This window comes from Pteropus alecto, unplaced genomic scaffold (assembly GCF_000325575.1).
Source record: "Pteropus alecto unplaced genomic scaffold, ASM32557v1 scaffold7, whole genome shotgun sequence".
Lineage (NCBI taxonomy): Eukaryota > Metazoa > Chordata > Mammalia > Chiroptera > Pteropodidae > Pteropus > Pteropus alecto.
The window spans coordinates 11,203,426-11,226,285 of record NW_006494614.1 but is presented as its reverse complement, the minus strand read 5'-3'; the positions used below and the strand labels follow the sequence as shown (position 1 = coordinate 11,226,285).

General features: G+C 31.8%; 1 protein-coding gene and 1 pseudogene across 3 annotated transcripts in view; both read left to right on the top strand.

Annotated features, from left to right (window-relative positions):
* The window catches only part of ZNF292 (zinc finger protein 292), a 79,844-nt gene that overhangs the window by 47,459 nt on the left and 9,525 nt on the right, over positions 1-22,860 (top strand). For 2 of the 3 annotated variants that reach the window (XM_025042531.1, XM_006926331.3), the window contains 3 exons: positions 9,950-10,152; positions 16,949-17,085; positions 19,408-19,549. In XM_025042531.1, coding sequence (XP_024898299.1) covers positions 9,991-10,152; positions 16,949-17,085; positions 19,408-19,549 — 441 coding nt within the window. In that variant the 5' untranslated portion in view covers positions 9,950-9,990. Of the gene's footprint in view, positions 1-4,459; positions 4,482-9,949; positions 10,153-16,948; positions 17,086-19,407; positions 19,550-22,860 lie in introns of those variants that run through there. The other variant, XM_025042532.1, reaches the window with a different exon arrangement.
* LOC112474763 lies at positions 10,777-10,896 on the top strand (annotated as a pseudogene).

The following is a 22,860-nucleotide window of genomic DNA, read 5'->3' as shown; positions in this document are numbered from 1 at the left end:
AATCTCAAGATTGGAAAGGTACTGAATGTTCATTTGTTTTTTACTCAATTTTAATTCCCTTCTGAAACATCACTAATAAATAAATCAGCCTTTGCTTGAATATTTCTAAAGTAGAGTAACTGTAGTTTAGTCCATTCTTAGCCTTCTTTTAGAAAATCTTCATTGTGAAAATTGTGAAAACTACATTCTTAGAGTTCCCATCTTTTGGATCTAGTGCTACCCCCTAAAGCCATACCAAAGTATAATTCCCTCTTTCACAGCATAGCAGGTGAGATATTTAAAGATCACCATCATGTCGACACTTAGTCATCTTTTCTTCTGTGGACTAAAAGCCTTCTTGATGTGACATGATTTTAAATCTACAATCATTTCTAATTTTTGAGCGCATTTTGTTCATTGTTGTTCTCTTTAATTTGTGATTCTCAGGACTTAATGTGTACCCTAAATATGGTCTGGCAAGCTTTGACGTGATTGGTACTCTCTCTCCTTCATCCTAACAATTTATATTTAAGTTAGTGTGACTTAAGATGCCATCGTCTTTTTGGGTAGCCATATATTTCTCACAACTCAATGAGGTTACTAAAACCACAATTTTTTTTTTTTTAATAAATGCTATTAAATTACATTATTGTACTTTGTCTTTTGGCACATAAGGTATTACCTTTTTTTCCTCTTTAATTTCACTCTTTAATAAGATCCATTCTATCTCTGTAAATTCTCAAAATCTTTTTAAATCTTGGTTTTGTTGCTCAAGATTTTTATCTTTCCCAGTGTCCTCTAATTAGCATACACTCTGTTGGCATCCAGGTCCTTGATATGATCATTAAAAGACTGTGCCCAGAAAGCTAGTCCCTAGGATATTTATAGAAATCTTCCTGCTTGCCTTTAATCCTTAGTCAGTACCCTTTGATTATGATTGTTTTTTCAAACACACCTATTTTTCCTTCTCTCCAGTCCATGGTTCTCTGTTTTGTCTATAAGGATTTGATGAAAGACTATAACCAGTATTTAGCTAGAGTTCTGTTAAGTCAGATTGCTTAGTATTAAGGTTAATCTGACCTAATTTATTATTTTTTAAATGAACTTTTTCATTTAGAATAGTTTAGATGTATAGAAAATGTATACAGCCAGTTTCCCTTCTATTAATATCTTGCATTAGTATGATACGTTAGGTGAGCACCTTATTTCCCCACTTATTTCAGTGAAGTTCTTTCATAACATTTGTAATACAGTTATATTATTTTGCCATATTTTGCATTCCATACTGGGCTCCCCCAGCCTCCTAAATAATTTGTTTTAAATTTCCATTCCTTAAGATTCCCTCTTTGTGCTATCAGGTTCTATGGGTTTTAACAAATGCATAGTGTAATATATCCACCATTACAGTATATACAGAATAGTTTCACTGCCCAAAAAAGTCAACTGTATTTTCACCGACTCAACCCTCTCCTAGAAGCTCCTGACCTGTTTACCATCTTTGGCCTTTTTAAGGTTGTAATTATAGCCTTTTTGGTCTAGCTTCTTTCACTTAGCAATATGCATTTAATATTCATCATGTATCTTTGGCTTAATAACTCATTCCTTTTTATTGCTGAATAATATTCCATTGTATGAATGTACCACAGTTTTATCCATTCACCTAGGAAGGGACATCTTGTTTGCTACCAGTTTTTGGTGTTTATGAATAAAGCTACCATATTTACATGCAAGTTTTTGTGTGAACATAAGTCTTCACATCAGTTAGGTAAATACCTAGGAATACAATTGCTAGATCATATGGTAAGACTGTTTTGTTTTGTAAGAAACCGCCAAACTGTATTCTAAAGTGGCTGTACCATTGCGCATTCTTATCAGCAATGTTATCCTAGAGCATCACTAGCAATTGATATTGTCTATTTTGGGGATTTTAGTCATTCTAATAGGTGTGCAGTGATATCACATTGTTTTAATTTGTATTTCTATAATGACAAATGATATTGAACATTTCTCATATGCATATTTTTCATCTATCTTTGGTGAGGCATCTGTTTAGACTTTTTGGCCTATTTTTAAATTGGTTTGTTTGTCTTCTTACTATTGAATTTTAACAGTTCTTTGTGCATTTTGGATACAAGTACTTTATCAGATAGGAGTTTTGCAAATATGTTCTTTCACTCTGTGGCTTGTCCTTTTTCTTAATAACGCCTTTAACAGAGCAGAAGTTTTAAATTTTAATGAAGTCCAGCTTACCAGTTTTTTCTATCATGGATCATGCTTTTGGCATTTTATCTAAAAACTAATTACCAAACTTAAGATCATGTAGATTTTTCTCCTGCAAGTTTTATAGTTTTGAATTTTACATTTGAGTCTGTGATACATTTTGAGATAACTTGTGTGAATAGTGTAACCTAATTTATGTTTAGTGAATCTCTCTTGGCTCTTAAAGTCACTTTTTCTGAATCATCATGAGCCATGTTTTTAATATAATTAATTTTGAGATTCTTGCTCAGGATTATATTCAGGATTATATCTGTTCCTCTAGTTTACAGTTTTACAAAAGGTATCTTCAGCCCCATTTTGAAAATTACATTTTTCCACCTATTTCCATTTGCTTCATTGCTGTTCTACGCTTTAAATCTAAAGCTTATTATCAGAACCACCATAAGAATAGAAGAATTCTTCTTCTTTTCTCTGTCATCATAATACATAATCAAACCCAAGTAGCAGGCCTTTCTCAAGAAGCTCCGTACCTCTACCACTTTGATTGTTCTCAGCATTTTAGGTGAGCTAGGGGTCATCTTGGGTCTTAGCTTTAATAACATTTTATATAGGTTAGTATCAAGTCTCTTACACTCATGATATATCCTTGGTCCTAAGCCTGCTTTCCCTTCTTTTATACATGTCATTTGAAAATCTCAACTCAGAGAGAGCTTTCTATTACAGTCACAGTGAATTCCTTTGGCCCTTTTTCTTCTACTTTATACTGGGATAATTTTCAGTTGCATAAATATTTTTATCAGCTTGCCAGTCTTTTCTTGAATCTTAAAGCCCTGCAGTTTGTTTTGGTTTTTTGTTTTTAATGAACCCCTTGGTTTTCAAAGGAAATTTCTAAAGCTTAAGCTTTCCATAAGGCTTATAAATCTTTCTGAATTTTATGAGAAAATAAGTCTTTTTTTTTTTTTTTTTCATTATAAACTTTGCATTTTAATGTGAACATGGAAAAATTGCTGCCTGGTTTACCAGATATTACCATACATAAAATGTAATATTATCTTAAAGAGAGAAGAGATGGGAGGAGAAAGCAAGTGATAACTAATGCTTTCCAGGTAAATAGGGCAAGGCTGGATCTGATTATTACATGAACAACTGCATTTGCTTTCTGATAGTAAATCTCTAGTTCTTTCATTCTTAGATACTTTTTGGTATATTTTTCATGTGTGTATTTGTATGTACCTGTCTGTATAGCGAATGCCAAAGGAGTGACTTTGAGACCTAGACTTAAATCCATTGACTTTTTTTTGTGTGTTAGGACATTTCTTACATGAAGTCATTAAAAGAGCACCTTATAGTTTGCATATTAAGTACTCCTAGAAATACAATTTTCCTAACTTCTCTTTGGTTGTCTTTTTCTTTCTTTGTCTCTCCTTTGCCCTTAACTGACCTTGTCTTGTTATAAAAAAAATAAACAAATGGAACGTTTTAGATTTTTTTAAAAAATCACTGCTAAATTAGATTGCTTTTACTTGCATATAACCCTTATCCTTGACATCAGTGACTCTGTATAGAATTAAGCTGCTAGAACTTAACTGCAGTAAACTTATAAAAGTGTTCACTGTCCCATGTCAGGCTGATGACATATGTTGTATTTATTTTGTATTAATGTTATACTCCCCTATTATATAATTAATTATAAATACAGTGACCCAAAAATTTTCATTACTAAAAATGATTTTAAAACACTGGCTTATTGAAACATCTTAGAAAAATACGTTATTTCTTTCTTAATGAGTGTATTTTATAATGTTATATGGATAACTATATCAGACTTTAATTAATGACTAATAATTAAATCTTATTTCATACAGATTTTAGTGTTGCTTACTAACTAGGTTGAACTATGACATGGAATTTTTTTTTTAATCTTTAAAAATTCTGTTTTATATCAATAATGTCAAAAAATCATTTATTATCATAAAGTTTACCATAATCACTTATAAAGTTTCAGATTTAAAAAAAAAAAGCAACATGGTTTAAGAAATTCTGAAATCTTTAAGTGAAAATTCTATTACTTCTAATATGTGAGAGGTGAGGTGAAGATTAAGACTATCTCTTATTGGTAATTTTGACACTGAGCTATACTTACTTACCAAGAAGAGCAGTTATTTCAATCCTGGCTGTTCTTAAATTATTTGCAGAGTTTTTAGACATACTAGTACTGGAGACCTACCTCAAGACCAAGTACATTAGAGCCTCTGATTGTCAGCTGCAGGTAGAAATTTGAGGTAATTGTATGGCTGGGGTAATTAACCACTGATCTAGAACTTAAAGTGTTATGTTTTTATTGAATTTCTGAATTTGAATTTTTTTGGCTAAAAATGCTGAATCGATTTTTTTTAATGAATTATTTTACAGTGGTAAAAAACATAATGTAAAGTATACTATTTAATCATTTTTAAGTGTACAGTTCAGTAGTATTAAGTTCATATTGGTGTGAAGTAGATCTCCAGAACTTTTTTATCTTGTAGAAGTAAAACTCTAACAAAACAACTCCCTTTTTCCCTTCTCCACTTCAGCCCTTTGTTAGCCAGCATTCTACTCATTGTTTATATGACTTTGACCACTTTTAGATACTCATTTAAGTGGAATCACACCATATTTACCTTTTCATAACTTAGCATAATGTCTTCAAGGATCATCCATGTTGTAGCACGTGACAGGATTTCCTTCCTTTTAAAGGATGAATAATATTCCATTCTTTGCATACCACATTTTGTTAATTCAGTCATTTGTTGATGGACATTTGGATTGCTTCCACGTCTTGGCTGTTGTGAGTAGTCTGCCATGAATCTGGGAGAGCAAATCTCTCTTCAAGACTTTCCTTTCACTTCTTTTGCGTACGTGCTCAGAAGTGGGAGTGCCGGATCATTTGGTAGTTCCATTTTTAATTTTTTGAGAAACTTCCAGACTTTTTCTTAGAGATTGCACCATTTACAGTCCCATCAACAGTTTACAAAGATTCCAGTTTCTCCACTTCCTCATGTCACTTCTTTTTTTATAGTAGACATTCTAATGGATGTGAGGTGATACCTCATTGTGGTTTTAATTTGCATTTCTCTTATGATTAGTGATGTTGAATATTTTTTATATGCTTATTGGTCATTTGTATAGCATTGTTGGGGAAATATCTTTTCAAGTCCTTAGCTCACTTTTTAGTAGGATTATTTGATTTTTGCCATCATTGCTGAATTGTAGGAGTTCCTTATATATTCTGGATTTTAATCCCCTTATGAGATTATGAATTGCAAATATTTTCTTCCATTCTGTACATTGCCTTTTCTTTTGATTCTGTTCTTTGATGCACAGAAATTAAGTTTGATTTACTCCCATTTGTCTATTTTTTGTTTTTATTGTCTATATTTGATTTCATATCTAATAAATCATTGCCAAGTCCAGTGTCTTGAAGCTTTTTCCCTTTGTTTTCTTCCAGGGCTTTAATACTTATTGGGTCTTAAATTTAGATCTTTAATACATTTTGAATTAATTTTTATATGGCATAAAATAATGGTGTAACTTTATTCTTTTGCATGTGGATCCAGTTTTCCCAGCACCATTTGTTGAAAAGACTGTCCTTTTCCCATTGAGTGGTCTTGGTATTCTTGTCCAAGTCTTTTGACCATATGTATGAGGGTTTGTATCTGGGCTTTCTATTTTTTTGCATTGCCTATATGTCTCTTTATGCTAATACCACACTATTGTAATTACTGTAGCTTTAAGTGTAAGACCTCCAACTTTATTCTATCTCCAAAAAAAAAAATGCCATCGTAATTTTGAAAGGGATTATTTTGAATCTATAGATTGCTTTGGATAGTTGTACATCTTAAAAATATTAAGTCTTCTAATCTGTGAACATGGGGATCTTGCCATGTGTTCTGTCTTCTTTAGTTTCTTTTAGCAATGTTCTATAGGTTTTAGTTACAAGTCTTTGACCTTTTCGTTTAGGTTTATTCCTAAATATTTTATTCTTTTTCTTGCTATTATAAATGAAACTTTTGTCTTAATTTTCTTTTAAGATTGCTTATTGTTAGTATATAGAAAAGCAGTTTATTTTTGTATTTTGCTTTTTATATTCTACAACTTGGCTAAATTTGTTTATTCTAATTTTTTTTGTGGAATCTTCAGAGATTTCTACATATGAGATCATATCATCTGTAAGCAGATGGTTTTACTTCTTCCTTTCCAATTTCGATGTCTTTTATTTCTTTTCTTCTTGCCCAAATGCTATGAATTGGTTTTAAGAGAAAATACAAATTATATTTTTAAAAAGGAGATTGGTGATGCAGATTCATGGAGGCCCTAGGGAGAATTTTGGAATTGACTCTTTGAAGGCAAAGGGAAATCCACTGGAGTATTTTAAACTAAGAGAAGACAGTCAAGTCTTTGCTTTACAAAAACAAAAACAAAACACAATACCAGGGTCTAAGTGGAGATATGACGCAGAATAAGAGTGGATGCAGAAGACTAGTAGAGTGCAACAAAGTGGTCTGATTAATGATTTGGGCTGGGAGAAGGGGTAAGTGATAGGAGTACAGATAGAGAAAAGTGAATGGGATTGGGTCTTTAGGAGTTAGAAATGACAGAATTAAGTGATGGATTGGATGTCTGGGTGAGAAGGAGGCAGGAGAGAACATTTTTAAGGCCAACTCCTAGATTTCTGGCTTGAGCACAACTAAGTGGATTGAGATTACATAGTATGGTATAGAGATTTTTATATGCAGAGTTTGAGATGCTTGTGAAACAGCTAGTCAGAGATGCTGCAAAGGAAATTGTGTGTGAATCTGGGCATGGAAATATATACCCGGTAAATAAGTTGACTCGACTCTAGAGGCAATCCAGGACCTAATCTAAGTTTTGATGCATAGTACTAATGTTCAATTAACATTTATGTAATTTATCACAGAAATTCAACTCATTATAATATATTTAATTATCTTTAACGTAGGAACTAATATTTTCTTTAAAATATTATGTGTTATTTTATGGGAAGAAGGCCATTATTTCTTAATTGAACTGGATGAATATCATTTGTTTACTTTGCCATTTTATGTCATCCAGCTCTCTTGATAGGCTTGAATATAGTAAAACCTACTTTTCTGTTCAAGTCCATAAGTATAGAGAAAATATATTAAAAACTACACAGAACTAAAATTCACGCTATTTTTATTTTGGGGGCATGGGAGTGGGAAAAGTAGGGTAGGAAATAAAATTTGATGTGACTAGCTACCGAAGGACAAAGATTTTAGAACTTTTTTCATAAGTTTGGCAAGCTCTAAAAGAGGTAGTCTTTGATGTGATATTAAATCTATAAGGAAAATCATGGTCTGGATTGGAGAGACATAGAGAAAGATACAGAAAAATGGGAAAAAGGAAAGCAGTGAAAGAGAAATAGGAAAAAAGGATGGGGATAGAAGGAGGGAAGCAGGTTTTCAGTAGTTTCTTGAGTATTAGAACATAGTCTGCTTTTGATCCATTTGAATCATAAGTTTAAGAATACACAATTTTTTTCCTTTAAAACCTAATCCTTCACAGCTGTTTACTGTTATACAGTGTCATTCTAATTAGTAGACACAATAGTCAAATGAGATTTTTTTTTTTATCATCTCACCATTGTAGAAAGCTGGAAATCAAAAGACTCCATTATTCTGGTCCTGGTTCTGTCATTAACTGGCTTTATGAACCTAAGAAGTTACTCGCCTTCTGTGAGCCTCAGTTTACTCATCTGCCAAATGATGGACTTGGACAAAATGACCTATAAACCCTTCTTCTTTAATATTTTGTATTTCTCTGAAATCAGTTTTGCCTTAAGTATGGCAGTGGTTTCCCATTTTAAAAACAGCAACAACTATGCTTTTTAAGTTTATATTAACATATATTCTCCTATACACCTAGTTAGCACAAAAATAATTTTCACAATTTGTCATTCTAACTTACATGGTGCTATTTGAGAAGATTCTCCTGTTACATGGTGCTATTTGAGAAGATTCTCCTGTAAAATGTTTTGTTAATTAAATACTTGCCACCTTTAAATAATTTCTTTGTATGATTTTCAGAATTTGATTATGACTTTTTGTAGGAGTCTTTGAAATGATTCCCATACTTTGTATCGTTAAAGTTTTCTTTTGAGAGAATTATTGTATTAGGAAGCTAAAGCTGTTTTTTCAAGTCTATGGCTTATTTATAGCCAGAATAACTTTATTTTAACTTTATTTTTCTTAAAGTTTTAATTTAAAGTTTTTACACATTTTGCTTTGACAGTGAACTGACTATAAAAAGATATTTGCAATATAATTGACCTAATAGGATCAAGTGATATTAAAGAAAGAAAAGTAATATGTAAGATAAGTATGTGTAAGATATATCGTCAGAGGCACCAGAATGTTTATTGCATTTATAAACTTTATCTGTGTTCAGTCTTTATAGTTTTTGGTTTAGTTTAAAGAATAGAGAGTAGCAGGTGCAAAGGTCTAGATTTCAAGAAAAGGATGAAATTTGGGATCTTGTGTTAAAATTACTTACAAGCTCATGATTTAAATACTGAGGAGCGATGATCATACTATAGATACTAGAGGGTAGCAAAAGATATTTAAAGAACAGAAAACATCTCTCATTCTTTACCTTCTAGAGTGCAAATTATATACTAGACTTGTCCCAGTCTGTTCACAAGTAGTGAAATTGTGTGTTTTATTTATAGGGCATTTAAATTTTTATTACGAAAAGTCTTCCAAAGGTTTCAGGCCAGCCATCACCAAGTAAATTTTTCAACATGATTTTCATTCTGGTTAAAAAACAAAACAAAACAAAACAAAACAAAAAAACAAAAAAAACTTTAGAAAAAAATTTAAATTTATACTCGTTGAAATTTAAATTCTTCACTTACACAAAAAATAAAAATGAAATTCTTATTTGTAGTTGATCAAACAAGTACTAGAAAATTAAAATATTTGAACAGAAGAGAAATTTACTACGCATAAATGAGACAAGCAAATTGAGATTTATTGATCGATGTTTAAAAAAAAAACACAAACCCACCGAAGTTTCAGAAGGCTCCCCCCACTCCTTTATTTTTCTGTATATTTTAATTTGTTCTAAAACACCTATTAAAGGAAGATAGACTTTACCTTTGTAAAATGAAAAATATATTATTAGTATTGAGACACAATATTAGTTGAATCTCATCTTCTAGAGTATCCAAACATTCTTTTGTGATTATCTATATAAGTGTGTAATACGCTAACACTGCAAATGTATTCATGTATTTGTATGTTTTTTGCTACAGGGATGCTAACCCTTGGTATTCAAGAATAAATCCTGTGGGGATTTATTCTTGCTACAGGGATGCTAACCCCTGGGATTCAAAAATAAATCCTATGGGGGGAAAAATTAGTGTAATTTTAATAACATTGACTATTAGAATTTAATGTGAAATTACCATCAGGAAGTTAATTCACCTCATTCTAAATGGTACTTTCAGGGGCAAAAATATTTAATACAACTTTGAAAAGTTAGCTATATAATCTCCTTTTGCTTATAAGATCAAGTATTTTGTGATAGCCTAACAGCAAAAAAAGGCGGGAGGCGGGAGCGGTTTAGTTCCTGTGCTTTTAAAAAAATATAAAAATATTCCTTATAAGTATTTTATTGCAAATGAATCATTACCAAATGTTAATAATCTGTTATATCTTGTTTTTTAAAGCGAATGAATTTTTAGCTTTTGAGGGTCCCATCTTGTTGGATATGAGAATTAAACATCTAATCAAAACAAATCAGTTAAGTCAAGCAACTGCTCTAGCAAAACTGTGTTCTGACCATCCAGAAATTGGTACAAAAGGTAGTTTTAAGCAAACTTACCTTGTGTGTCTTTGTACATCATCACCAAACGAAAAGTTAATCGAAGAGGTGAGTATGTTTTCTTTTGTTAGCCATTATTTTTAAAAGTGAAGAAACTTTTTAATTAAATTAGAATGCCTTTCACTTCCCTGTCTCTTAGATAATGAAGGACTATTGTTGTCAATCTTAAATGTTTGATATGCTCTTGGGTAGTGACTCTAAACAGCTTTCAGAATTATATGTAATGTGATTTTATCTAGCTTCTATTTTAAATAATTTGAATCTTTTAGCTCCTTTGGCTGAATTATGGGAAAAATGGCTATGACTTAAAAATTTAGTAGGATATATTTGTCAGCATTTGGGCCTTCAGTTTTACCTGACTTTAAGGTGCTTACAGATCTTTTTAACTGACTAATTTAAGTAACTTTATAAAATGTGTATGATTTCCTCCTAGGAATACTTTATCTGTTTTTTATATGCTTTACATATATAGTAAGTTTTATATATGTAATATATATGTAAACTGTATCTCTCTTCTTATGTGTGTGTGTGTATCAGAGAAAGTATTTCTAAGGGGAAGTCATAAATAGATATAGCTATCGAGAGCTAGGTATCTGTATGTATGTGTGTGTGAGTGTGAGTGTGTGTGTGTGTGTATGTGTATGTGTGTATGTATATATAAAGATCAGTTTTGTCTATGGCCATGCCACCCTGAATGTGCCCGATCTCGTATGATCTTGGAAGCTAAGCAGGGTCGGGCCTGGTTAGTACTTGAATGGGAAACCACCTAGGAATACCAGGTGCTTGTAGGTATTAAAAAAAAAAAAAAGATAAATTTTATATTTGCATATTTAATGTAAAACTTTATTTTCTTTGTGATGTGATTTTTTTTTTTGCTTCTAATTTGATGTAAAGCATTAGTATTCATGTATTTGTATGTTTTTTGCTACAGGATTCTGAGAGTAGAATCATGATCCAAATGGGAATTTTGTATTTTGGAGGACTTATAATTCCAAAGTGAAGTTGAAGATAGTTGTAAGAGAATTAAATGCTGTTGATCAAAAAATAGAGAATATGTATTTAAAGAATATGTGTTTAGATAAAACTGTAATACATTAGACCGTAGTGTGAGGACATGATGTGTACAGATGTTTTGTATCTCTAATATAAGTATCCTTCAACACCAGAACAATAAAGGAGAACAAAAGGATTGTGGGACAGACTTAAGGATATGTAAATGAAAAAGTTGACACGTAAGACAGAACAAGATTAACAGAGCATGCCTGATCACCTGAATAGAAATTATAATCAGAGTCCAGAAGGAGGATAGCCTCAGACAGAAAGCTGAATGTCCATATGAGGTTAAAGGTTATGATTATAATGGTGATTGTGCCATTTTTCTTAAATAGAAAGAGGAGATGATAGACTTTGGCCAAGATTAGAAATAAGCCTGTGTGTATGGCAAGTATAATGAGGATACTGGGAAAAGTGATGTCAGGCAATTTCTAGGCTGGATAGAGCAGAGCCAAGGGTTCTAGCCTCGGAAATAGATCATTAGTTTAGACATTGGCTAATGTATAGATTTCTTTTTCTTTACTATTTCTCTTTTATCTCAGGTAATTGGCTTTTTAATTGCAGCATATCAGAGTAAACTAGAAGATTAAATTAAAGTTTTCTTATTAGTTCAGAATAACTATGTAGACAAGTTATTTGGCAGATGTGTAATTCTTGAGATAATCTTTGCTATGTGTGTAACATTTTTTAAAAATCCTTAAGTAAATTAGTTATTGTGCTGCTACATTGTAGATATTTTTCAGTTCCACTAAAGCTTTTATTATCAGTTCAGTCCCTGCCCTTAAGTCTTTTTATATGTCCTTCCTTCCTGTAGCAGTTTTAATTTAATGAATGATGTGTGCTGCTTAAGCACTGGGGGAGTTAAGGGTAAGTAAGGCATAAGCACCCCGCCGCCCTAAGGAAGCATCCCTTCCTCCTAGTAGGAGACTATCTAAACATAGGGTTGTTAAGTTAGTTTTGAAGTCCTATTTGAAATTGAAGACTGTGAATTTATAATTTCCAAGAAAGTATCTGTATTTTTAACAGTCTTGAATAATAAAAAGTTCTTGTAATACTGACTGTAAAGTAAATTCCTTTTTGGTTTAATTAGTCAGAATTGAGTAGCGGCAGCTCAGCCTGCTCTGGGAGACCCTAAGGAAAATTCTCTATGAGGACCCTGGGTAGCTTTGAGCTCATATAAAATAATTTTTTTTCCTTCTCACATTAAGCAAGTAGAATTAAGACAATCTGTATTCTTAAGCAGAATTCACTAGTCTCTCTACCCCAGAAACAAAAGTAGATTACATAGTGTAGAACAGGGCAGAATGTGTGTAAGTCTACACATTCCTTGTTAAAAGTCCCTTTTTGCTTAGAGATTGCTTGATTATTCTTTTATGTTTCTATTATAAATGTAGAAAGGTTTGTTTGTTTGTTTGTTTGTTTGTTTGTTTGTTTTTTCATTGTTCCTTGTGAAGTAAGTTCTCATCATTTTGCCCAGAAGGGAAGGTTGTCACTTGGGACCAGTTGCCCAAATACATTGCCCCCTTCAGAAGTATGTTCCCTCTCTCACATGACTCACTTCATTTACTTTACCCCTCTGGTTCTTGTAAGCATTTGAGTTTTCAACCAATTCCTTAGGATATGGTGGAAATAGATATTGGGAAGAATCAACCATAACATGGATCTATGGTTCTTTTAAGGAAATTCTTATCCAAGTGAGCCAGTAAGGGAAGGAATTAACTATTTCCCAGGACCCTTTTAATGTAATAGAAATAGCAGCTAGCCCTGTCAGAGGAGTTGCTGCTGAGAGAAATGTGTTTTTATTTGGCTTCTCTGGAAGGAATGAGCTTTGGCCTGGATTCTTGTATAGGTATAGAAACAGAGTTAGCAGTTTTTATTTTAGATCCAGTATTTCTATTGGTTTTGTTGTTAATTTTAACATAGATGTTTGAAAAGTAAAATCCTCTATCTTGTCTCTTTCTAGCCATCATTTCCTCACTTATTACTCCCTCAAGTAATCATTGAGTTTGAAATTTGAGGTATAACCTTTCTCACATTTTTCTGTATATATATGTATACATATATATACATACACACACACACAAAACATACATACACACACCCTGGATGCTAATCACTTTTCTCCTCTTACTATAGACATCTTTCCATATCATTCCATGTAGACCAACCTCATTTTCTCATAGCCATATAATTTCATATTATGTATTTGTAATATTGTTAAGCCACTGGGGGACATTTAAATTATTGGCTTGTACATACATCCTTTCATTCTTTGTTGGGGGTGTACAGTAGAGTAAATTTCTAGAAGCGGAATTGCTGGATCAAAGAATCTACACATTTTAAATTAATAGAGCCATACTATCCAAAAAAGAGGTCAATTATGCTCCTATAAATAGTACATGAAATTCCTTCTTTCCAAACACTAGAGGTTATTTGCCTTTTAAATCAATAGCCTGGGAATTAAAAAAATCTTAGCTCATTATATTTGATTTTGTTTTCTCAGTATGACAGGTTTACCATTTAAGTTCTTTTCTGATTGGAAAGCAATTTTATTTTGATAAGCAAAAGACTATTCTTGAAATGTTATTAGAGCCAATTTTAAAAGTTAACTTGGTAAATATATATAAAATGTTGATGAAGTGTTCTATATTTTTTTAATATCTGGCATAAAGAGCATATTAAAACATAAAAATCAGCAGAATGCCCCAACCACATGCACATAACAAAGAAAGAATGGACGGAAGAGAAGAAATAGAACAACTAATGATACCTTATAGAAGTTCTTTGGATTGAATTTTAGAAAACAGTGGCCTAAATTGTTATTAAAGCTACATATTTTTTACATCCCCTGTTGAGACAAGAAATTCTTCTAGTACTTCCTGGCTGTTTAGAATTAATACTTCTTTCAAATTTTATGGGGAAGCAACCTAACTGTAAGCTACTTCTGCATGGCAAATATGTCAGAGTTTACCAAATCCATAAGCTTTTTGATATCATAAATACAGAGTTTGTTGGGCTCTAGAGGCAGACATAACTCTAACATAAACAGCTAGCTTGTTAAAAATTAGGTATTGGAAACTTATTGCAAAGAAATTATGTGCGAGGGATTGTGTTGAGAGTTTGAAATTTAGAGGTGAACAAGACAGATACAGTCTCCTTTGGATATGTAAATATTATTATGTCCTTCCATCTCTTGGAACTAATTTTTTTGTATTCTAATTTTTTTGGTATTTTTGCTTTTCAAAGCAATGGATAATAGATATGTAATATATACATAATCCCTATATAGGTAATATGTTGGTAATCCATACCTTATGCTGCCTTGGATTTTAAAAATAATTATTGTTCACTGATGGCTATATTTGACTTTTATTTCACTTTCACAATTTCAGTTCAACCATTTATTTGTTTAAATATGGTTTCATTTTCCCTGCCGTTCGTTCTCTTTTAGTGTTTTAGTGTCATTTTTTTCAAGAGGGCCATCTAGTGGCAAATCAGGGAAATAAAGGCTATCAAGTGCACAATAAAAATTGTTGCCTTAGTATACCTATAAAAAGTGAGGTTTTCTGTGTTATCACATATAGTAATTGTTTCAGTTAGCATATTATATATGTGAATAAGTCTACAGAGGCTGTATTACATACATACAAATATATTTTTAATTAAGCGTAAGCTAATGTAGGTACTATCATTGAGAAAGTAAATTTTCTTTTCTTATATATAATATACACATTTTGCATCATTCATTAAGAGGTTTAGGTTTTAGAAGAACAAAAAGAAATAATCAGAATCAAAATAAATCAGATTTTCAAGACATAGAATTTTTGTTAAACCTGAACATGTAAAAATCAATACTTAGCAGTAAAGGGCCTCATATGCTTGTACCTGTGGAATTCTGACAAGTGCGTAGACTGAAGCTAGACCTGAGTTGAAATCTTGACTTTGCCACTAATTAAGCTTGTGACTTTGAACAAGTAACTTTACCACTCTGAACCTTATCTCTAAAAAGAAGTAATAGTATCTACCAAGCAAGCTAATGTGCTGACTAGCAATGCTATTTCTGAAGAAGCTGACATTAATAAATAAATAATAGCTGCAATTATTGTTACTGTTAACATCTTATGAAAAAGTAAAAAAAAAAAAAAAAAAAAGATTGATTTCCTAACATTTGTCTCCATGGGTGTGCCAGGGTAATTGTTTAAAGTTAATACAACCTTCAATAAAAGGTACTGTGATAAAATGGAAAGAGAGTACATCTTTGATGTCAGACATAATTTGATTTGTGGTTCTATCACTTAACTGTGGTAACTTGGGCAAATTGGCAATTTCTTTGACCCCCTCCCCCTACATTTATTATGCATAAAATGTTAATGATAATACCTACCTAAGTTGTGATTAAATAGTAATATATATATAATGTCTGACAATGTATTTAATATTGTAGATATTTGGAAATATTTATTGCATAAATATGTGTGTGTGTGTGTATATATACATACACATATATATGTGTATATATATATATATAGTTCAGCCTTTTTTGTTTATTTGTTTAAATGGGGTCACTTATAAATATTTGTAAGAAAGAGGTTGACAGAGGAGTAGTGGAAAGAGCACTGCTCCAAGGAGTTCCAAGACAGGATTCAGTCTTAGCTCTGCCACTAACTTCATACTTCCTTAAGAAATTGCTGTTGTTAAACACAGACTCAGAGTTTAGTCTTTTGTCTTAGTGTTTTCTAGCCCAATTTAATGTATAAAGTGGAACTTCTGGATCTATTCCCATGCAACCTTTATCATTATCAAAGATCAATTTTAAGATTACCCTCATCCCCATTTAGACACTTGTTCAGTCCTAAATACATTACATTTTACATACACACACACTTTTCTATACTCAGAAATTGATAGGGAGAGATAGAAGATCAACAAGGAAGGGTATGGTTACTTCTGTAGTACATGGGTGCTGATGATATATTGGTTTTCAATTCTTTTTGCCGTTTGTCAGTTGTACCATGTTGGAATGAATCTTTCTATTTCATGGAACACTAGTGATTTGTGATCATACACTGTTTTTTACATTCTGTCTTAGAGCAAATGCTTGTGGAAATTATAGGTGAATTTTGTTTATTTCATGTAGTAAATCATTGTAATGAGGTAGTAAATTTGAATTTTTTAAAGAAATAAGCAATAGATATAAATGCATAATTAAATGAAGCAAGTTGCCATCATCTAGGTTATACTTAATGCATGCATGACTATTGACAAGCTTTGAGATGAAACAATTTTATAAAAAAAGAAAGCTAATGGAGATTTTTAGAAAACTCAGGTGAGCTTAATTTAAAAGTGGTATAGCTATATAAAACGTTTCATATTATACTTTTTTCTCCTTAGATGATAGACATTTTCTTTATTAGTTTATATCCAGTAGATCTTTATGTGTCTTTTTGCTGATTCCAGTACTTTTTAAATTATTTAGGGGGAAGGGGAGTGGTGTATAAGTACTACAGCTTTTCTTTTTTAGTATCATAGACCTGATTTAATGGGTAGAGAGTGCTTATAATTAACATTAGTTATTTACATATAAATGCATGCTTGTTAAGTTCTTGAAAATAGTTCTCTGGCTTGAAGACAGACTGTGTCTTAGACGAATTATGAATTGATGATGTTTGAGTCATTGAGGTTTTATTGATGAAATGATCTGTAAATAGCTAATGAAAATTTTAAAAGCATGTCACTATATATCCTAATACAAAACTATTTTATGGCATATTTCTATATCCTTTTTCTGTAGATTTCTGAAGTTGATTGCAAAGATGCACTAGAAATGATTTGTAACTTAGAATCTGAGGGTGATGAAAAAAGTGCTCTTGTCTTATGTACTGCATTTTTGTCACGTCAGCTCCAACAAGGAGAAATGTACTGTGCTTGGTGAGTTGATTTTCTTTTGTAAAGAAAAGTTTGTAACAGAAGAATACAAAATAGTTTGTGAAAATTCAGATAGCTTAGGAACGTATTTTTTTAAGTCTTATCAAGGCAAAAAGCTTATTATCAGATATAAGCTTTGCAAACTGATTATCAAATAGTTCATATTATAACTTTAAAAACTTTTTCTATTAAGGACCATACAACTCTTTAATATACCAGTAAGGATCACTTAATGATCAATTATGATCAGGAAATTTTTTTAACACTGGAGGATGAAAGAAAGGTTTATTTTGTCAAATACCACAATAAAAACTTTTTTAGATATGTATACAATGTGTATTTTTTTCCTCTCCATATTGCACTCTTTTAACTACCATAACTGGCATTTTGTATATAAATACACATTATGTATAGAAATATAGTTCACTTCCTTTCTATGAGTGATCTTTCTACTTAACTAATTCTTCAGTGCAAATTTCTTTACATAGTACATTTCAAAGTGGGCAAAGCCTGTAATACATAATCCTTTGGGATCCAACTAACAGACATGTTGACTTCAGTTAATTCAAAACACTTTAAAATCAGCTGTCTCATATTAGTACTAGATAAAACCGACCATTTATTTAGTCAACAGCATTATTAGTCATCAGTGTTGTGTTGATATTATGGAGCCACAAAAGAAAATTTAGTTTACAACATTCTGACATTTAAGAATATTTACCAAGTAACACGTGGCATACAAACAAGTATAGATATAATAGGCAAGCTATAAATGGTTGTGTGATTAAAGAATGGTAAATTGCATAATTATAAAGGTTTTCTGAGCAGTTGAGCTTTGTTATGAAGGAAGAATTGTATATGCAATATAGAAATGGTTAATTACAAAGGGCAAGTAGAAAGATTCTGAAAGGAGAATAAATAACTTGTATCTATTAAGGACAGGTAGATTTTCTATATAACAAGTATCAATGATAACTAAGAAGTTAACGTATTATATTGGTTTTAAAAAGGTATCAAAATCTGAATTATATATGAAAATCCAAAGCAGTCTTATTGTAAGTCCATAAGTAGAAGGAGGGCAAAATAGTTTATGTTTAAGAAACACTGTTTAAGATTAGCAGTTGAGAATGGATTGGGAGCTGAACAGTGAGGGCAGAGTTGCGGGGAGGGAGTGGCAGTATATAGGAAGTTGAGTTGAGACAAAAAAATCAACTAGAAAGCCAGTGAATAGTCTAGCTGGGAGGTTACGAGGGCTTCCTTGTGGATATAGGATGTGAAAGAAATGTGTAAGATACAGTCTTGAGGACAGTAAAAAGCAGAGGCTGATAGTGATAATTATGATGCATTTAAATTAGAAAGATGGTGAACTGGAAAGAATGTTAATCATCTTTTTCATATATTAAGTTTCAGGTTTCAGAAGAGATCAAAATGGAGAAGTCTTGTAAAGAACTAGAGAGGTGAAAGTGGTAAAGACTGGAGAGACAGATTTTGAAATCCTCAATATATAGGTTAAATTCCAGAAATGAGCAAGTTATTCAAGTGGGTGGTGAAAAGAGCACAGTTCCTAGGAGTGGAAACTGAGGAAAAACTAATAGGAAGGCCTGTATTGAGGAGAATACTTGGTGAAAAAAAGTTGAAGCAAGGAAGATGATTTTTGTGGAAGTTAACCATGGAGGACAGAAGAGAAATAGGACGATAGGTAAAAGGGAGAAAAATTCATCACTTCAGTAGGATTATTATCTATGAAAAAGACATTTTAATTGCATTTGAAATAAATTTCAAAGTTCATTTTTCAAAGTTTCTGTTGTTGTTTCACTTCTGTGGCATAGTTAGTAACTACTTCTGGGTTCTGTGTCATTGATTCTTAACATGTACCTAACAACTTGAAATTTTAAATTTAATTGACCAATTAAGTTGGTCAATTTTAAATTTAAGTTAGAAGATAAAAATTAAATGCTTTTTAAAAACCATTATGCCATTGGTGCATTTTATATATGTACACATATTTTGTGCTGCTTATTACTTAAAGTTCAGATGTGGCTCAAAGTTGCCATTCGTATAACTTGTTTAAATGTAGGGTGCTTTCCCAGTAAAAGGTAGTACCTTTCTGAGATTGAAAAATACTATTAATAAAATGATAAATTATGTCCTAATTTTACTGAGTTCTTAGAAAATTGAGATCCCTTTTCTTGCTTTTAAGCCTAATTCTGCGTGTAGAATTGAAATCTAAAACCAGTTTTAATTTCAAATGTAATTACTGGACTGACATAGTCTATGATTATTATATTACTGCTCCAACTTATTTTTTATACTTTTTTTTTTTAGGGAACTAACTCTTTTTTGGAGTAAATTACAGCAAAGAGTAGAACCATCTGTACAAGTCTACCTAGAAAGATGTCGTCAACTTTCTTTGTTAACCAAGACAGTATATCACATTTTCTTCCTGATTAAAGTTATTAATTCAGAGGTAAGAATAATCAAGGCATCTTTTCTTAATTTAAAATGTATAAATTATCTTTAATAAAAGACTTTAACTTTATTATTTTGGCACCTTTTTCAGTGATTTTGTTTATTTAGTGCTTTGAACATCTATTTTCTTATTAGTCTTTGAGGACATTTGATACAGTGAAACTTAAAAATGCAAATGAGAGCCAGGGGCTTTCTCTTAGCCTGCAGAAAAGTAATGTACTTAATACGTGTATTTTATCATTCTACAGTTTTTACTCATAGATATTACACTATTTTGATCATTTGTCTCTATAGAAATGTGGAGAGTATAAAGAGAGATATAGGGATAGCTTCCTTTGCTAGCCATCTGGCAGATTACATTAGCTAAAAATCTTTGTGCAAAACATCCAGAGATACTTAATAAAATAGAACACATTTTTTTTTTAACGTGTAACAGCTGAAATTGCAAGAATATTGGAGAGATGCGCAGGCTCAAAATGAAGAGGAACCTAAAAACTGGAGCAGAAAGCTCGAGCCAGCTAATGCTCGACCTCTACTAGCCTGGTGGGGATTGGGATATGTAACTACTTGCAGTAATTAAGGGGTTTGAATTTTAATAGCCATACAGGGACAGGAGATAAGGTATTGGGCTCTTTCAAGTTGGAGAGTTAAAACTGAGTCCTGTGTCTCCTTCCCCTCTTACACCAACCTGTGAAGTACTAGAATTTCATTGAAAAGTAGATTACTCACTAACACAGGTAGATGATAGGGATCCATGTGCATGTCCAACTGGGCTGTGAGTCAGAAGAGAAAAATGTTTCCTCCACGAAATTGTAACTATAGGTGTTGCTCCACATAAATTAGGGCTCCAAATTTACCCTACTTGTATAGTCCAGGAATCTCCATGCCAAGTAAGTAATGTTTAAGAGAGTAAGGATGAAGTGAGTTCTCTGCTGGTAATACCTTGGAATTCCCAACAGAAGCCAAGTGAGGAATTGGAGTGACATAGCTACAACATAGGATTCTCAGGTAAAGCCCTGCTTGAGTTCATGTTCAAGATTTACAAAACATGAAACAGTCTGCTGAGGAAATTTTAGCAGAGAAAAGTTACAGTAGGATTAAAGATGCAAGGATAAAAGGTATAAACTACGTACATTTAAAGACAAATAAACCATCAAGATTTATAAGATATATGAAACAATCTGACATGAATGAATTTCACTAGCCAGAAAGAATAGAATTATTTGCCTAATACTTTACAATAAATACAATTATGGATAAGTCTATATAACATACATATATTTGAAGACGTCAAATAAGGAATTAAAGCAAGAGAAAGAAAGATGCTATCAAAATTACCAAGCAGATTTTAAGAGTCAGGAGAACTTTTAGAAATAAAAAAATAGTCATTGAAATGAAAACACTTAACAGATAGATTAAACATGTTAGACATAACTGAGCAGGGAATTGATGAGCAGTTTGCATGTGTTTCCATTTATTAACTAAATCAGAATCTAAGTTTTACAAAATTAATTTATTTTCTTGTAGTAATCCTTGTAGGAATGTACTTGGTTTCCATTTTAAATGTCCACAGAGGACACTTTACAGAAGTGCTACCATTGCATAGCTTGGGATGCTGAACAGTTTTTAGGAATCTTTAAAAACTGGGATGCAGCATGACAAGAAGAATTTTTTAATTAATGTGTACTTTTTTTTTTTTTTCCTGAAAAGAGGGACCAAAAGATACTCTCCTATCCACTTTTAAAAGTGCCCTTTAAACTCTGTAGTTGGTCAGTAAATCTTATATGTATCTTCAATTTTTTCCTTCTGAAATAATTTTTCTTTATTTTCAGGAGTAAAGAACAGGAATGAATTCTGCTTTCTTGTTTTTCTCTATCATCCTTGTTAACTCATCCTGATATTTTATTTTATATATTGTAGTGCTGCAGTTAAAAAATAAACTTAGAACAATAAGTTTCTTAAGAAATTACTATGCAATTTTAAAACATTGTCCTTATTATTTGTCCTTAATGAGTTGAAATGAACCTTTGAATCCAGTAACAGAGTGTATTAGAATAGAAATGTCAGTTGAGTTCCTCTCTGAAATAATTTTAGTTGTGTTTTCTAAGCAATAAGTAGATTCTTTGAATCAGCTGTTGTCATCTCAGGAGAAAGGGCTCAATAGTCATAAGACAGAAAGTAGTTACAGTTTCCTTATTCAAAGCAGATATCCTTCATCCACAATTCCTCTGTTCTCTGAATCCTTAAAGTCATTTATTTTTCCAGCATTTCCTGAATTTTCTAAATAAGTATAGTAGCCTCTTCCAGAATTCTTGCTTTCTACATATTTACCAGTTTTTTTTGACATATGCTTTCATCACTTCAGATCATCTTTATAGTTGACTTGGCCTTTGATTCCTCCAAGACCTCTTTCTTCAAACCCTCTTCTTTCCAGTGTGCAGCTTCACTGACCACATCTTTTTCTCTGCACCCCCCCAATATTATAACAGAGGAGTAGTCTAATTGTCCACTATTGTTAGTAGTCCCTAAGGCATATAACAGAGATGCAAATGTTTTACTGTAAAAGTCATCTGGTTCAGATCTATCTAAAAATAGTATAAAGTAACAATACAAGTTTATATGAAAGCTAGAGAGAATCATGTGGTTCCACCTCTTTCCCAGTTGTCCTTTCTTCACTGTCACTTAAAAATAGGTCTCATGTCTATTATTCTTGCCCATTTTTTTCTGGGTTTTCTTCTTGGTCTTTGTGCCGTTGCTTTTGCTGAAGTCAAGTCCAGTTCAGTATCCAGCCTCCTTTGTTCATTCTCTTTTTGGCCTTCAAACCTAAGCTTCTGTTTTAGTAAAATATTTTTATTGCCTTTTTAATCTGTGAAAATACAGACCCTGTCAGCTTTTTTGACTACTTTCTTGCATTTTGATCTTATTCCAAACATATATCATTCCCACTCTCATAAGAAGCGGCTACATCTTATGGTTGGCTTATTTTTCATATATTTATGTTCCCTTTTAGCCTTTTTTAACACCCATTTTTATCTCTTCACTACATATATCTTTCAAATGACTCTTGAGTTCATTACTCCTATCTTATAACAGTTCAAGATGCTAATTCAAAAGGAAAAATGTTTATTATGTCTCCATCTACTCTAATTCTTAAGCTCGTCCAGCCATGAGGTAGGTGACTTATCATTCAATTTTGTAATAGAACTAAAATTCCCATTATTAAGGATCAAATAACTTTATTCTGTTAAAAGTGATAATCTTTTATAACTAAGTTAGGATATATGGAGACATTCTCAGTTTTGTAATTGG